Source organism: Carcharhinus amblyrhynchos, unplaced genomic scaffold (assembly GCF_965287045.1).
Source record: "Carcharhinus amblyrhynchos unplaced genomic scaffold, sCarAmb.v2.hapA chromosome_1120, whole genome shotgun sequence".
In the NCBI taxonomy this organism is placed as follows: domain Eukaryota; kingdom Metazoa; phylum Chordata; class Chondrichthyes; order Carcharhiniformes; family Carcharhinidae; genus Carcharhinus; species Carcharhinus amblyrhynchos.
Window position 1 is genome coordinate 1 of NW_027650860.1, and position 13,301 is coordinate 13,301.

The window sequence follows — 13,301 nt, forward strand, 5'->3', positions numbered from 1 at the left end:
ACACAGTGGGTTAGCGCTGCTGTCTCACAGTGCCCAGGGACCCGGGTTCACACAGTGGGTTAGCGCTGCTGTCTCACAGTGCCCAGGGACCCGGGTTCACACAGTGGGTTAGCGCTGCTGTCTCACAGTGCCCAGGGACCCGGGTTCACACAGTGGGTTAGCACTGCTGTCTCACAGCGCCCAGGGACCCGGGTTCACACAGTGGGTTAGCACTGCTGCCTCACAGCGCCCAGGGACCCGGGTTCACACAGTGGGTTAGCACTGCTGTCTCACAGCGCCCAGGGACCCGGGTTCACACAGTGGGTTAGCGCTGCTCCCTCACAGCGCCCAGGGACCCGGGTTCACACAGTGGGTTAGCACTGCTGTCTCACAGCGCCCAGAGACCCGGGTTCACACAGTGGTTAGCACTGCTGTCTCACAGTGCCCAGGGACCCGGGTTCACACAGTGGGTTAGCGCTGCTGTCTCACAGTGCCCCAGGGACCCGGGTTCACACAGTGGGTTAGCGCTGCTGTCTCACAGTGCCCAGGGACCCGGGTTCACACAGTGGGTTAGCGCTGCTGTCTCACAGTGCCCAGGGACCCGGGTTCACACAGTGGGTTAGCGCTGCTGTCTCACAGTGCCCAGGGACCCGGGTTCACACAGTGGGTTAGCACTGCTGTCTCACAGCGCCCAGGGACCCGGGTTCACACAGTGGGTTAGCACTGCTGCCTCACAGCGCCCAGGGACCCGGGTTCACACAGTGGGTTAGCACTGCTGTCTCACAGCGCCCAGGGACCCGGGTTCACACAGTGGGTTAGCACTGCTGCCTCACAGCGCCCAGGGATCCGGGTTCACACAGTGGGTTAGCACTGCTCCCTCACAGCGCCCAGAGACCCGGGTTCACACAGTGGGTTAGCACTGCTGCCTCACAGCGCCCAGGGACCCGGGTTCACACAGTGGGTTAGCGCTGCTGTCTCACAGTGCCCAGGGACCCGGGTTCACACAGTGGGTTAGCACTGCTGTCTCACAGTGCCCAGGGACCCGGGTTCGATTCCCGGCTTGGGTCACTTCTGTGTGGAGTCTGCACATTCTCCCGTGTCTGTGTGGGTTTCCGCCCACAGCCCAAAGATGTGCGGGTTAGGTGGATTGGCCTTGCTAAATTGCCCTGCCAGTCATCATCGAATCCCTACACTGCAGGGGGAGGTTATTCAGCCCATCGAGTCTGCACCAATTGCAATCCCACCCAGGCCCTGTCCTCATAACCCCACATATTTATCCTGCTAATCCCCCTAACACTAAGGGACAATTTAGCACGGCCAATCCACCTAACCCGCACATCTTTGGGCTGTGGGCGGAAACCGGAACACCCAGAGGAATCTGAGAGAGAACAACTCTGTACATCCGTGTCAGAAATGGGAGACACTTTATTTTTAAACTGTAGCTCCTAGTTCTCATTTCTCTCACACGGGGAAACCATCCTCACAGTATCCACCCTGTCAAGAACTGTTTTAATAATCAAATTCAACAATGGAAGAGGAAGTAGCACAAACCCCGTGCTGTACCTGTCCTGGGAGTGTTTGATGGGGTCAGTGTAGAGGGAGCTTTACTCTGTATCTAACCCCGTGCTGTACCTGTCCTGGGAGTGTTTGATGGGGACAGTGTAGAGGGAGCTTTACTCTGTATCTAACCCCATGCTGTACCTGTCCTGGGAGTGTTTGATGGGGACAGTGTAGAGGGAGCTTTACTCTGTATCTAACCCCGTGCTGTACCTGTCCTGGGAGTGTTTGATGGGGGACAGTGTAGAGGGAGCTTTACTCTGTATCTAACCCCGTGCTGTACCTGTCCTGGGAGTGTTTGATGGGGACAGTGTAGAGGGAGCTTTACTCTGTATCTAACCCCGTGCTGTACCTGTCCTGGGAGTGTTTGATGGGGGGACAGTGTAGAGGGAGCTTTACTCTGTATCTAACCCCGTGCTGTACCTGTCCTGGGAGTGTTTGATGGGGGGGGACAGTGTAGAGGGAGCTTTACTCTGTATCTAACCCCGTGCTGTACCTGTCCTGGGAGTGTTTGATGGGGGGACAGTGTAGAGGGAGCTTTACTCTGTATCTAACCCGTGCTGTACCTGTCCTGGGAGTGTTTGATGGGGGACAGTGTAGAGGGAGCTTTACTCTGTATCTAACCCCGTGCTGTACCTGTCCTGGGAGTGTTTGATGGGGGGGACAGTGTAGAGGGAGCTTTACTCTGTATCTAACCCCGTGCTGTACCTGTCCTGGGAGTGTTTGATGGGGGACAGTGTAGAGGGAGCTTTACTCTGTATCTAACCCCGTGCTGTACCTGTCCTGGGAGTGTTTGATGGGGACAGTGTAGAGGGAGCTTTACTCTGTATCTAACCCCGTGCTGTCCCTGTCCTGGGAGTGTTTGATGGGGGGACAGTGTAGAGGGAGCTTTACTCTGTATCTAACCCCGTGCTGTACCTGTCCTGGGAGTGTTTGATGGGGGGGACAGTGTAGAGGGAGCTTTACTCTGTATCTAACCCCGTGCTGTACCTGTCCTGGGAGTGTTTGATGGGGGGGGACAGTGTAGAGGGAGCTTTACTCTGTATCTAACCCCGTGCTGTACCTGTCCTGGGAGTGTTTGATGGGGACAGTGTAGAGGGAGCTTTACTCTGTATCTAACCCCGTGCTGTACCTGTCCTGGGAGTGTTTGATGGGGGGACAGTGTAGAGGGAGCTTTACTCTGTATCTAACCCCGTGCTGTACCTGTCCTGGGAGTGTTTGATGGGGACAGTGTAGAGGGAGCTTTACTCTGTATCTAACCCCGTGCTGTACCTGTCCTGGGAGTGTTTGATGGGGGACAGTGAAGAGGGAGCTTTACTCTGTATCTAACCCCGTGCTGTACCTGTCCTGGGAGTGTTTGATGGGGGGACAGTGTAGAGGGAGCTTTACTCTGTATCTAACCCCGTGCTGTACATGTCCTGGGAGTGTTTGACAGCGATTGGTAATATCACTTTTCCCTTGCCTGTTAAGTACAGGGATGAGAGTGGGCAGAATTAATTTTGCATTGAGCTGCTGTGTGCAGCCAGAGAGATAGGGGAAGCTGAGCTTTGGGCTAATTTCCTTCCTCCTTCACACCTCAGCCAGGCCACAGATCAGGAAGATAAGCCTCTCCCCCCGTAGCCTAGCGCCCTGGAAGGGGGAAGTTTGCAAGCCGTGCCCCTCTTTGCACTCTCTCCGGCAGTGAGGGACTGGCCCCCCCCCTCACCTCCAAAGCAGCAGGAACCCAGAACGGGAACAAAGGCAAACTGTGGCAGGAACTGTGCAGAGACCTCACGTTGAGCAACTCACGGCAAGTCCAGCTCACTTCCCCCTTTCAGAATGGGGAACTTACAGAGAGAGAGAGAGACAAAATAGCAGTCCAGTGTTCAAACTAGTGTGAGAGGTTTACAGCATGGAAACAGGCCCTTCGGCCTAACTTGTCCAAGCCGTCCTTTTGTTTTTAAAACCCCTAAGCTAATCCCAATTGCCCACATTTAGCCCGTATCCCTCTATACCCATCTTACCCATGTCACTGTCTAAACGCTTTTTAAAAGACAAAATTGTACCCACCTCTACTACTACCTCTGGCAGCTTGTTCCAGACACTCACCACCCTCTGTGTGAAAAAATTGCCCCTCTGGACCCTTTTGTATCTCTCCCCCTCACCTTAACCTCTGCCCTCTAGTTTTAGACTCCCCTACCTTTGGGAAAAGATATTGATTATCTAGCTGATCTGTGCCCCTCATTATTTTATAGACCTCTATATGATCACCCCTCAGCCTCCTACACTCCAGAGAAAAAAGTCCCAGTCTATCCAGCCTCTCCTTATAACTCAATCCATCAAGTCCCGGTAGCATCCTAGTAAATCTTTTCTGCACTCTTTCTAGTTTAATAATATCCTTTTCTAAACACATTTTACTGGAATTAAAAATGGGGAACAGGTACAGTGTGAGTGGGAACTGAGACTACGGAGCAGCAGGTGGAGGGACCCTGGCTGTCAGGGAAATGAAGGGAGGGCTTTCAAAAGCTGCCACAAGCAGAAGGGGCCAAATGGCCACATCCTGCACCAATTCAATCAATCAGCAAACTGGACCTGACAAGCTTGTGTCTATGTATGGGCGTGGAGTGGTAGCCCACAGTTCACACTCACACACCACCTCAGTCCACCACAGGACGGTGTGTGGAACTCGATTCAGTCTCACTCTCCAGCAAGCTGGAGACACACGGAGGTTCCAGAGCAGGGGAATAACCCCCCATCACCACAACCCCCCATCACCACAACCCCAGCGTCTGCCTCAATGTCACACTGAGCCAGGGAGGCGGCAGTCACCAAGAACACACAAACTGACCATTCGGCACCGAGCGGAGAACGCGGGACTCACTCCCACGGGGGGGAGTGGGGGAGAATGTGGGACTCACTCCCACGGGGGGGGAGTGGGGGAGAATGTGGGACTCGCTCCCACGGGGGGAGTGGGGGGAGAATGTGGGACTCGCTCCCACGGGGGGAGTGGGGGAGAATGTGGGACTCGCTCCCACGGGGGGGGAGTGGGGGAGAATGTGGGACTCGCTCCCACGGGGGGAGTGGGGGAGAATGTGGGACTCGCTCCCACGGGGGGGGAGTGGGGGAGAATGTGGGACTCGCTCCCACGGGGGGAGTGGGGGAGAATGTGGGACTCGCTCCCACGGGGGGGGGGGGGAGAATGTGGGACTCGCTCCCACGGGGGGAGTGGGGGAGAATGTGGGACTCGCTCCCACGGGGGGAGTGGGGGAGAATGTGGGACTCGCTCCCACGGGGGGAGTGGGGGAGAATGTGGGACTCGCTCCCACGGGGGGAGTGGGGGAGAATGTGGGACTCGCTCCCACGGGGGGAGTGGGGGAGAATGTGGGACTCGCTCCCACGGGGGAGTGGGGGAGAATGTGGGACTCGCTCCCACGGGGGGAGTGGGGGAGAATGTGGGACTCACTCCCGCGGGGGGAGTGGGGGAGAATGTGGGACTCGCTCCCACGGGGGGAATTGTTGAGGTGAATAGTGTTGGTATATTCAAAGCGGGGAGGGAAGTGGGATGAATACACGAGGGAGAGAGGAATAGAAGGATGAGGGGCTGGGGGAGGTGGCGATGATGAGGGGTGGGAGCAACTCCTTGTGGAACACAAATACGAATAAATGCCACGCGCAGAGCACCCCCCCCAACGCACAGACGCTGCTCCCCCGTGTAGATTCAGACTTACCTCGGACCTCAAACTGGCTGTACTCTTTGGATTTCAGCATCGGATGCGAGAGGCAGCACCAGGGGAGCTGCTTGCGGAGCTGGGGTAGCAGGTAGTGCGTCAGGAAGCCAACTAGACCAGCCAGGGCGTATAGCACGTAACTCAGGACCGGCTAGGTGAGAGAGAGAGAGAGAGAGAGAGAGGGGAGGGGGTGGGGGCAGATAAATAAACAGGCCGTGAGATAGGAGAGACAGCATTCATCACCTGCCCCATCGTGTGGGCACCATTCTCACACATAGGGTAAAGTTTATTTATTAGTGTCACAAGTAGGCGGACATTAACACTGCAATAAAGTTAATGTGAAAATCCCCTAGTCGCCCACACTCCTGTTTGATTTACACAGAGAGAGAATTTAACACGGCCAATGCGCCCAATCCAACATGGGTTTCTCCCACAGTCTGAAAGACGTGCTGGTTAGATACTAAATTCTCCCTCAGTGTAACCCGAACAGGCGCCGGAGTGTGACAACCAGGGGATTTTCACAGTAACTTCATTACAGTGTTACTGACAATAATAAATAAACTTACTGCAACTGTTACACTACATTCTGTACTCTCTCCTTTCCTTCTTTGGCTGAAACAGCTCGCAAGAAACTAAAACAGTGGGTTAGCACTGCTGCCTCTCCGCGCCAGGGACCCGGGTTCCATTCCCGGCTCGGGTCACTATCTGTGTGGAGACTGCACATTCTCCCCATGTCTGCGTGGGTTTCCTCCAGGTGCTCCAGTTTCCTCCCACAGTCTGAAAGACATACCGGTTAGATGGATTGGCCATGCTAAATGGCCCCTTAGTGCCTCAGGGTATGTAGGTTAGAGGAAATAGCGGGTAAATGCATCGGGTTATGGGGATAGGGTCTAGGGTAGAATAGTTGTTGATGCAGATTCAATGGGCCGAACGGCCTACTTCTGCACTGTAGGGATTCTGGGAACCAGCACTTCTTTCAGACTGTGGGAGGGAACCGGAACACCCGGAGGAAACCCACGCAGACATGGGGAGAACATGCAGACTCCACACAGACAGTGACCCAAGGCAGGAATCGAACCCGGGTCCCTGGGCACTGTGAGACAGCAGCGCTAACCCACTGTGTGAACCCGGGTCCCTGGGCGCTGTGAGACAGCAGCGCTAACCCACTGTGTGAACCTGGGTCCCTGGGCACTGTGAGGCAGCAGCGCTAACCCACTGTGTGAACCCGGGTCCCTGGGCACTGTGAGGCAGCAGTGCTAACCCACTGTGTGAACCCGGGTCCCTGGGCGCTGTGAGACAGCAGCGCTAACCCACTGTGTGAACCTGGGTCCCTGGGCGCTGTGAGACAGCAGCGCTAACCCACTGTGTGAACCCGGGTCCCTGGGCACTGTGAGGGAGCAGTGCTAACCCACTGTGTGAACCCGGGTCCCTGGGCACTGTGAGACAGCAGCGCTAACCCACTGTGTGAACCTGGGTCCCTGGGCGCTGTGAGACAGCAGTGCTAACCCACTGTGTGAACCGGGTCCCTGGGCACTGTGAGGCAGCAGTGCTAACCCACTGTGTGAACCCGGGTCCCTGGGCGCTGTGAGGCAGCAGTGCTAACCACTGTGTGAAACCCGGGTCCCTGGGCGCTGTGAGACAGCAGTGCTAACCCACTGTGTGAACCCGGGTCCCTGGGCACTGTGAGACAGCAGTGCTAACCCACTGTGTGAACCCGGGTCCCTGGGCGCTGTGAGACAGCAGTGCTAACCCACTGTGTGAACCCGGGTCCCTGGGCGCTGTGAGACAGCAGTGCTAACCCACTGTGTGAACCCCGGTCCCTGGGCGCTGTGAGGCAGCAGCGCTAACCCACTGTGTGAACCCGGGTCCCTGGGCGCTGTGAGGCAGCAGTGCTAACCCACTGTGTGAACCCGGGTCCCTGGGCACTGTGAGACAGCAGTGCTAACCCACTGTGTGAACCCGGGTCCCTGGGCACTGTGAGACAGCAGTGCTAACCCACTGTGTGAACCCGGGTCCCTGGGCGCTGTGAGACAGCAGTGCTAACCCACTGTGTGAACCCGGGTCCCTGGGCACTGTGAGACAGCAGTGCTAACCCACTGTGTGAACCCCGGTCCCTGGGTGCTGTGAGGCAGCAGCGCTAACCCACTGTGTGAACCCGGGTCCCTGGGTGCTGTGAGGCAGCAGTGCTAACCCACTGTGTGAACCCGGGTCCCTGGGTGCTGTGAGGCAGCAGCGCTAACCCACTGTGTGAACCCGGGTCCCTGGGTGCTGTGAGGCAGCAGCGCTAACCCACTGTGTGAACCCGGGTCCCTGGGCGCTGTGAGACAGCAGTGCTAACCCACTGTGTGAACCCCGGTCCCTGGGCGCTGTGAGGCAGCAGCGCTAACCCACTGTGTGAACCCGGGTCCCTGGGCACTGTGAGACAGCAGTGCTAACCCACTGTGTGAACCCCGGTCCCTGGGCGCTGTGAGGCAGCAGCGCTAACCCACTGTGTGAACCCGGGTCCCTGGGCGCTGTGAGGCAGCAGCGCTAACCCACTGTGTGAACCCGGGTCCCTGGGTGCTGTGAGGCAGCAGCGCTAACCACTGTGTGAACCCGGGTCCCTGGGTGCTGTGAGACAGCAGCGCTAACCCACTGTGTGAACCCGGGTCCCTGGGTGCTGTGAGGCAGCAGCGCTAACCCACTGTGTGAACCCGGGTCCCTGGGCGCTGTGAGGCAGCAGTGCTAACCCACTGTGTGAACCCGGGTCCCTGGGTGCTGTGAGGCAGCAGCGCTAACCCACTGTGTGAACCCGGGTCCCTGGGTGCTGTGAGGCAGCAGCGCTAACCCACTGTGTGAACCCCAAGGGTGGAACAGACTCTCGCTGCTGACACGGCAACAGAAAAGCTCCAACTCGATGGAGAAAGCTTCCATAAACCTCCCAAAGGGGAGGCGAGGGATCAAACTGTGCTGCAGAGCTCACAGTCTCCAGGAGGTGATGAGGTGGGAGTGAGGTTGAAAAGGTTGAGTGATCACTCAAAGTCTCTCGCACACATTCGGAATGAGGGTGAGGCAGTGCCTCCATGTCTGGAGCACCGTTGGGATTTGGTGATGGAATGGATCTGAGGACATGTGGTTCATGGATTCCCCATAGTGCAGCAGGAGGCCATTCGGCCCATTGAGTCTGTACCAACCACAATCCCACCCAGGCCCTATCCCCTGCTAATCCCTCTGACAACCTGCACATCTTTGGACACTAAGGGGCAATTCAGCATGGCCAATCCACCTAAATAGCCCACCTTTGGGCTGTGGGAGGAAACCAGAGCACCCGGAGGAAACCCCCACACGTGATGACAGCAAGAACCAGGTTTGAACCAATCTGAAGGGGCTCAGGTTCAGACTTGGAGCCCCATCTGGTGGTGATGAGAACTAACTGCATCTCAACAAACCCATCCCCACCACAGTGGCTCAGAGCACTGAGAGTTAGTGCTTAATACACCGAGGCTCATCAGCAACTCCCAGAGTAATTACTCCCCAGCTCGGTGTACAGACTCGCGAATGTCCGGCCAACAACGGCACCGACCCTCCCACAGTGCGGCGCTCCCTCAGCACCGACCCTCCCGCAGTGCGGCGCTCCCTCGGCACCGACCCTCCCTCAGTGCGGCGCTCCCTCGGCACCGGACCCTCCCGCAGTGCGGCGCTCCCTCGGCACCGACCCTCCCTCAGTGCGGCGCTCCCTCGGCACCGACCCTCCCGCAGTGCGGCGCTCCCTCGGCACCGACCCTCCCTCAGTGCGGCGCTCCCTCGGCACCGACCCTCCCGCAGTGCGGCGCTCCCTCGGCACCGACCCTCCCTCAGTGCGGCGATCCCTCGGCACCGACCCTCCGCAGTGCGGCGCTCCCTCGGCACCGACCCTCCCGCAGTGCGGCGCTCCCTCAGCACCGACCCTCCCACAGTGCGGCGCTCCCTCAGCACCGACCCTCCCACAGTGCGGCGCTCCCTCCAGCACTGACCCTCCCACAGTGCGGCGCTCCCTCGGCACTGACCCTCCCCACAGTGCGGCGCTGTGCTGTTCACTAACACGGATTAGTTTCAGAGACAGGCTTTGCTTTTCACACATGTTCGCTGCCAGATCTCCTGCCCGAACGCAGAGGGGGAGATCCAGGAGGCAGAGCTTACCTGCAGAGCGATGAACACGGTGCTGGCACCTGATTGCAAAGGTTATGATCGCGATGAATGGACACATGACCAGGTCTGAGTGAAGGACCTCCCTCTGCGGGGGAAGGAGAGAGAGAGAGGGAGATTAGAAACAGCTCAGGCTGGGCACGGGCTTCTTAATCAAAACCTCGCTGGTGATACAGACACACAGAAGCTGGAATAATACCTCTCCCCCCTTCAGCATTGTTTCTGTGAACGAGTAACACGGGGTCAAATTAGGTTGTGGGGGCAGAAGGAAGATGGACATGGTGACACAGTGGGTTAACACTGCTGTCTCACAGCGCCAGGACCCGGGTTCGATTCCCGGGGCACGGTGCCACAGTGGGTTAACACTGCTGTCTCACAGCGCCAGGGACCCGGGTTTGATTCCCGGGGACACGGTGACACAGTGGTTTAACACTGCTGTCTCACAGAGCCAGGGACCCGGGTTCGATTCCCGGGGGCACGGTGACACAGTGGGTTAACACTGCCCCCTCACAGAGCCAGGGACCCGGGTTCGATTCCCGGGGACACGGTGACACAGTGGGTTAACACTGCTGTCTCACAGCGCCAGGGACCCGGGTTCGATTCCCGGGACACGGTGACACAGTGGGTTAACACTGCTGTCTCACAGAGCCAGGGACCCGGGTTCGATTCCCGGGGACACGGTGACACAGTGGGTTAACACTGCTGCCTCACAGAGCCAGGGACCCGGGTTCGATTCCCGGGGACACGGTGACACAGTGGGTTAACACTGCTGTCTCACAGAGCCAGGGACCCGGGTTTGATTCCCGGGGGCACGGTGACACAGTGGGTTAACACTGCTGTCTCACAGAGCCAGGGACCCGGGTTCGATTCCCGGGGGGCACGGTGACACAGTGGGTTAACACTGCTGTCTCACAGCGCCAGGGACCCGGGTTCAATTCCCGGAGGCACGGTGACACAGTGGGTTAACACTGCTGTCTCACAGCGCCAGGGACCCGGGTTCGATTCCCGGGGGCACGGTGACACAGTGGGTTAACACTGCTGTCTCACAGAGCCAGGGACCCAGGTTCGATTCCCGGGGGCACGGTGACACAGTGGGTTAACACTGCTGTCTCACAGAGCCAGGGACCTGGGTTCGATTCCCGGGGGCACGGTGACACAGTGGGTTAACACTGCTGTCTCACAGCGCCAGGGACCCGGGTTCGATTCCCGGGGGCACGGTGACACAGTGGGTTAACACTGCTGTCTCACAGAGCCAGGGACCCAGGTTCGATTCCCGGGGGCACGGTGACACAGTGGGTTAACACTGCTGTCTCACAGAGCCAGGGACCCGGGTTCGATTCCCGGGGACACGGTGACACAGTGGGTTAACACTGCTGTCTCACAGAGCCAGGGACCCGGGTTCGATTCCCGGGGACACGGTGACACAGTGGGTTAACACTGCTGCCTCACAGCGCCAGGGACCCGGGTTCGATTCCCAGCATCTGTCACTGTCTGTGTGTGGAGTTTGCATGTTCTCCCCGTGTCTGCGTGGGTTTCCTCCGCACGCTCCGGTTTCCTCCCACAGTCTGAAAGATGTGTCGGGGGTGGGGGGTAGGGGCCAAATGGTGATGTGTCACAGCCACATCTCAGTACCTCCCCCACTCCCACTCATACCCCATTCCTCAAGTGGATACGGCACAACTCACGGTGGAGCTATTCGACTGTGGGTGGCGTCAGAGGCCGAGGGCAGGGGCCGGAGTCCTGGCTCAGCTCGGGCCATTCCAATCACCAGCCTGCCCTCAGGACTTACCACTGAGTTCTTGAGCTTTGCAGGGAGTGGATCCTGGATTTCCAGTAGCGGATCCTCGGGATTACGACTGTCCAAGCGGGGGAAAAATTTCGACCGGATCAGGGCCCTGCAGGGATCGGAAAGAGCAGAGAGGCGGAGAGTTAGTAATCCGCGCCCGCCTTGGGAGAGATGGCCCACCCCCAGCCACTGACAGAGCGTACATCCCCCTCCCTTAGTCCCTGTCTACAATGGGAACTGGCTATGTAAACACGTCACACTGCAATGAAGGCCTCCCACCAGAGGCGGCAGAGCAGGTAGGTTTGTACCTACGTAGCCCCCTTCATAATGTCCAGTGTTTCACAGTCAACATAATTCTGAATTGTAGTCCCCATCGTAACGCAGGAAATAAAGCATCCATATCTGTGGACAGCCAGCTCCCATAGAACAGAATCCCTGCAGTACAGCAGGAGGCCATTCAGCCCATCGAGCTTGCACTGACAACAATCCCACCCAGGCCCTATCCCTGTAACCCCACGTGTTTGTTCTGCTAATCCCCGAACACTATGGGTCAATTTAGCACGGCCAATCTACCGAACCCGCACATCTTTGGACTGTGGGAGGAAACCGGAGCACCCGGAGGAAACCCACGCAAACACAGGGAGAACGTGCAAACTCCACACAGACAGTGACCCGAGCCGGGAATCGAACCCGGGTCCCTGGAGCTGTGAAGCAGCAGTGCTAACCCACTGTGTCCTTAATGACTGGCCTCCTCTGTGACACTCAGTTCCACAGGTTCACCAGCCTCTGGCTGAAGAAATTCCTCCGAATCTAAATTTTAAAGGAATGTCCCTTCACTCCAAGGTTGCACCCTTGTCTCACAGAGCCCAGGGACCCGGGTTCACACAGTGGGTTAGCACTGCTGTCTCACAGCGCCCAGGGACCCGGGTTCACGCAGTGGGTTAGCACTGCTGTCTCACAGCGCCCAGGGACCCGGGTTCACACAGTGGGTTAGCACTGCTATCTCACAGCGCCCAGGGACCCGGGTTCACACAGTGGGTTAGCACTGCTGTCTCACAGCGCCCAGGGACCCGGGTTCACACAGTGGGTTAGCGCTGCTGTCTCACAGCGCCCAGGGACCCGGGTTCACACAGTGGGTTAGCACTGCTGTCTCACAGCGCCCAGGGACCCGGGTTCACACAGTGGGTTAGCACTGCTCCCTCACAGCGCCCAGGGACCCGGGTTCACACAGTGGGTTAGCACTGCTGTCTCACAGCGCCCAGGGACCCGGGTTCACACAGTGGGTTAGCACTGCTGTCTCAGTGCCCAGGGACCCGGGTTCACACAGTGGGTTAGCACTGCTGTCTCACAGCGCCCAGGGACCCGGGTTCACACAGTGGGTTAGCACTGCTGTCTCACAGCGCCCAGGGACCCGGGTTCACACAGTGGGTTAGCACTGCTGTCTCACAGCGCCCAGGGACCCGGGTTCACACAGTGGGTTAGCACTGCTGTCTCACAGTGCCCAGGGACCCAGGTTCACACAGTGGGTTAGCACTGCTGTCTCACAGCGCCCAGGGACCCGGGTTCACACAGTGGGTTAGCGCTGCTGTCTCACAGCGCCCAGGGACCCGGGTTCACACAGTGGGTTAGCACTGCTGTCTCAGTGCCCAGGGACCCGGGTTCACACAGTGGGTTAGCACTGCTGTCTCACAGCGCCCAGGGACCCGGGTTCACACAGTGGGTTAGCACTGCTGTCTCACAGTACCCAGGGAGCCAGGTTCACACAGTGGGTTAGCGCTGCTGCCTCACAGCGCCCAGGGACCTGGGTTCACACAGTGGGTTAGCACTGCTGTCTCACAGCGCCCAGGGACCCGGGTTCACACAGTGGGTTAGCACTGCTGTCTCACAGTGCCCAGGGACCCGGGTTCACACAGTGGGTTAGCACTGCTGTCTCACAGCGCCCAGGGACCCAGGTTCACACAGTGGGTTAGCACTGCTGTCTCACAGTGCCCAGGGACCCGGGTTCACACAGTGGGTTAGCGCTGCTGTCTCAGTGCCCAGGGACCCGGGTTCACACAGTGGGTTAGCACTGCTGTCTCACAGCGCCCAGGGACCCGGGTTCACACAGT

General features: G+C 58.3%; 1 protein-coding gene across 1 annotated transcript in view; it reads right to left on the reverse strand.

The window, feature by feature from the left end:
• Positions 1 to 5,210: 5,210 nt before the first annotated feature.
• LOC145340536 (pecanex-like protein 3) overlaps positions 5,211 to 13,301 on the reverse strand; it is a gene marked incomplete at both ends in the record, with an annotated part of 31,965 nt that continues 23,874 nt past the window's right edge. Inside the window, 4 exon segments of the mRNA XM_080185005.1 lie at positions 5,211 to 5,394; positions 9,402 to 9,431; positions 9,433 to 9,495; positions 11,197 to 11,302. Of these exon segments, the coding sequence (XP_080041131.1) occupies positions 5,211 to 5,394; positions 9,402 to 9,431; positions 9,433 to 9,495; positions 11,197 to 11,302 (383 nt within the window).